Source organism: Nannobrachium achirus, assembly GCF_963921795.1.
Source record: "Nannobrachium achirus genome assembly, chromosome: 7".
In the NCBI taxonomy this organism is placed as follows: domain Eukaryota; kingdom Metazoa; phylum Chordata; class Actinopteri; order Myctophiformes; family Myctophidae; genus Nannobrachium; species Nannobrachium achirus.
In genome coordinates, this window is record NC_137816.1 from 20,295,366 (window position 1) to 20,299,794 (window position 4,429).

The 4,429-nt window shown below is 38.9% G+C and overlaps 1 protein-coding gene across 1 annotated transcript; it reads left to right on the forward strand.

Moving 5' to 3' along the window:
- Positions 1 to 843: 843 nt before the first annotated feature.
- On the forward strand, positions 844 to 4,206 carry LOC308288634 (uncharacterized protein; the record flags this gene model as incomplete). The annotated part of the gene is made up of 3 exons (XM_080730105.1): positions 844 to 976; positions 2,790 to 2,884; positions 4,009 to 4,206. 3 exons carry the CDS (start codon positions 844 to 846, stop codon positions 4,204 to 4,206), a joined length of 426 nt encoding a protein of 141 aa, XP_080586231.1.
- Positions 4,207 to 4,429: the final 223 nt, after the last annotated feature.

Below are 4,429 nucleotides of genomic sequence, written 5' to 3' on the forward strand. Positions count from 1 at the left end.
CACACTTAACCAAAGGACACCCAGCTACAGGTGAGCTACAGCTCCTTTCTTTTCTGTGTGTTTCTCTAGTTACAGTATGGGCTCATCCATACTTCATTTACTATAATCTATACTTTTTTATAGTATAATTTAGAATTATACTGTATATTACCATCTCTCTTTCTCTCCCTCTCCCCTACCACTTTGTAATGTTTTTTTTTTCTCTGCTTCTGGTCAGAATTAGTCAGTATGGTCAGTACTGGTCAGTATTGTTCTGTTTTTTGTTTTTGTTAGTCTTGTTTTGTTTCTTGTTTTATGTCCTGAGGACAACGGATGAAATTTAGCTTTAAGCTAATTCCGGCTGGTTTACACTAAGATCCTTGTATGTTGTATTATGCAATATCAATATCTCTGTGTCCATGAACTGGTACTGTCCTGTCTAAATAAACAAATAAAGTAAGTAAGTAAAGAAATAATTAATTAAATACATTTACCTTTGGGTAATGCATGAATTTAATTTAGGCTGATGTGTTTGATATTTATATAAATAATTACAATTTAATTTAAAATTTATGTTAACCACATTAACCCTACAGTAGCATCCCTATTTTGGCCACATTGTCATAATGTTTCAGAATTAGTAAAAGACTGCCAAAAAAAAATGAAAGCAGCAAAAACAGCATTATGAGCTTGTAGATCAGCTATCTTCACTATTTGTCATACAATGAAGTATAAGGATAAGGAGGCATATTTTTCCTCATTGCTGAAAATGTGACTTACTTACTCAACTTTGTTTGCAGGTACATTTATTTATATTCTTTGCCTAAAGCTGCAGTTTTGAGATCTGGGGCAAATTTGGCAATGATGGCCAACAGTGTCATGATGTGCTGCTGGGTCCTCAGCCTCTTCCAGCAGTCATCTGGACTCGTTCATGGCAACGTCCGCCTTGACGACAGTCAGTCCAGCCTGAGAAGGACCGAGCCATCCTTTTTCACAGGTAGGTCAGTTGACCAAGTCAATTTTGGAACGTATAAAATATTTAATACACACAGGTATGTGTTCATTTAATGCAAACACATTCTGTGAGAATGTATCGTACCTCAGTTTTAGTTGGAATTGTAAATTGTAATAAATAACAATTTCATCTATTTGGGTAAATTACATCACTGTTTCTAGGCATAGGCAATATACCGGTATAGGCGGTTGCCTAATGTTTATACATTCTTAAAAATCTGCCTGGTTTTTCTGATGGCTTTGAAAGGTACAGTTTAGAAAGAAGAAATGAACAAAGGTACAGGAGGCAGCCATGGAGATATTAACACTAAAATTAAACTTTTGTTTTAAAGCACTTTTTGAAAAACGGTTACAAATTGTCCTCCTATGCCTTTCCTCTAAACTTTCCTCACAAATAAAAGCAAATGAACTATAAACTCCAGGGGGACAGGGAGACCTGATACTGTAGCTAGAGTGCATTAGCCTAGTAAACTAGACTCCTCCTGCCTTCTGTCTGGTTTACGAGGCTATAGGGTGCATACCTGCGCTTTAATAATACTAATTCTGGATGAGGGTCTTTCCAAGAATGGTATGGAGAGATTGGCAGGGTGGCTGCTTACGAGGAAATGATTTAGGACTGATAGAATGGATAAATACATCCGCAAATGGGGAGGTTTTATAATGTGTATGGCCAATAGGACGTGAGACGTGGTTATGGCGCAATATACTGTTATACTGTATTATGTACAGTATGTGGCTGTTACCCGGGATTGTTTGGCATTGTTTTACTTTAGTTTTACTTCATGTTTTTTTTTTTTTTTGTGGTTGTGTTTATTGTATTGTATTGTATTGTGTTTTGTTTTGTTTTGTTTTTGTCGGTTCTATGGTTGCTGTGTACTTTGTTCCATGTTATTGTGAAAAATATATAAAAAACTAAATAATCATTGAGTCATAAAAAAAAAATACTAATTCTGTCATTGCAAAGTGCTCCTTATTCCTTCCCTCTCATCTTCCCTCACCGTCTCAGTAAAAGCAAATAAAATACAAAGAGACTGACCACTCTCCTGCTTTTAAAAACACAGGATGTTCTCCATCATCCCTAGTGTACCAGAACAGCCAGAAACACCACTGCCAATGGTTGTTACGTGGGGTCCGAGGACAGCTAAATGTTTAATAGTTTGTGCATTTGTACAGTCTCAGAGTCAAATTAACAATCTGGATTTTACAGTCTAGGTCAGAGTCGCTGACATACAATACAAAATGACTGGAAAAATGTATGCAGTTTGCAAAGCATTTCTTTTTTACAGTCTATCTTCAGTGAGGTTAAACTTGATTAATATGAATCAATTCATATGCACTTTGTGAAACATCATTAGGTAAAGAAAGATCACAATTTTGTTCTGAAAAAGGCTATATAACTAAGTTTAACATTACATTAGAAATACAGTGTTCTTTCATTACCCCAGCAACCAATGCAGATAGGTTGAAGATATCTGAATACATAAATCAGATTTTTGTATTCAAATATGAGCAGTACATTTGATTAATATACCACACAAGTACTGCAATACTACTACTACTATAAATAATCAACAACAATACCATATTTGTGTTCTCAGATATGCACATTCTGTCCTGTAAAATGTTGGCATTTTTCTAAAGCAAATGTTTTAAGATCGCTTAAACAGCTGTTTAATTAAATTTTGCCCTTTTCGTTTCAGTAGTGAAAAAGGAGGCATGAGGATACTCAAATAAATAGAGGTGCTGTTTTTGATGTGGTTGTAACCGATGGATGCGTGTGTTTGTCTCTCCCTCAGCAGAGGAGAGCCAGAGCTCCAGAGCTGATCCTGTCCTATTCCCTGATGACTCTGTGGACGAGCAGTTATTGATGGATCCAGGTTCTTACGACGAGGTCAGGCTGATGCTGCCTTTTGTGTTGCTTTGCAAACAATCCCACTGTTACTCTCTTAGGTGAACAAAACAAACAACACCTAAATTCATCATTACACACGCTTTATTCTGCACATGCACGCACGCACACATCTTGTCCGTACGTCCGTGAGTGAGTGAGTGAGTGAGTGAGTGAGTGAGTGAGTGAGTGAGTAAGTACGTAACGTAACGCCTATAGTCAATGTCTATCTATAGTCTATAGCTGTTGTGACATCACATTGTTGACATTGTGATATCACATTGTTGCGACATCACCTCATCAAAGTTCAAACCCTGGATATCCATACATGGAGACGACTGGATCATCACCTAGATCTCCATGCATGGATCTGCCCTTTACCTCTGATTCCCAGATTATGCCCTGTTAGAACAGAATCCCTTTGATGCCCATCAATATTAAGCCCATATCTGGGAATGCCCATATATGGACATATTGTGTCAGTTTAACCAGTGTAGTTGCCGCAACACGAGTCACACAAATGAATTACTCCATCTGATTCCCAGATGGAGACGACTGGATCATCACCTAGATCTCCATATATGGAGCTGACCTCTACATCTGATTCCCAGATGATGCCCTGTTTGGTCAACCACACTGCGCGACCTCATCCTTTAGGGCAGTGGTTCTCAACCTTTTCAGGCCACGACCCCCAAAATATAATCATATTTTAACTGGGGACCCCCCCACCCTGACAAGCACAAAGCATTGAGGGCATTGCATTTTGTATAACACAGTTCCATTGTGAAAATAGCAGATCTACATGTAGATTTTCAAAATTTCTGCCATTAATATTTGACAATTTGTTTAATTTGTCATTTTAGAGGTATTAAAAAGTCCTTAAATTGTCACTTTAGAAATGCGCATATACCCTCCTCCACTTAAACTTCATGTTGCTTTGTTTACTGTTGAGTGAGAAAACAATGTTGAACATTAAGATAATCATCTGGGCTGGGGACCCCCCAAAATTATTTGGGAACCCCCCTGGGGGTCCCGACCCACAGGTTGAGAACCACTGCTTTAGGGCGAAGTCGCTTATCACCCTTATAGGCGTCTGACAGGTTATTATTATTATTATTATATTGCAGGACTTCGCCCAGGATGATGCCATGCAGCTGCAGAACCGGGCCATGCGCTTCCCTCGTCGCTGTATCCCCCACCAGCAGTCCTGTCTGGGTCATCAGCTGCCCTGCTGTAACGCCTGTGACACCTGCCACTGTCGCTTCTTTAACGCATTCTGCTCTTGTCGCCGCCTCAGCCAGTCCTGCACCAACCGACGTACCTGACACCAGGGCTGGGCGACATGACTTCATCAATATCACCATTGTTTCAAACTTTTGCCTCGATTACGATTAATGATGATTATGCAACGCGTTGTGAGCTTACTGTAGATTGGCTATTTCTGCTATTTTCTCATGCCATCAACAAAGTATAATATAATTAAGTGGTTCATCAGAGCAGTGGTTCTCAAACTTTTTGGGCTTCAGTACCCCTTTTGTCTGATTTCTG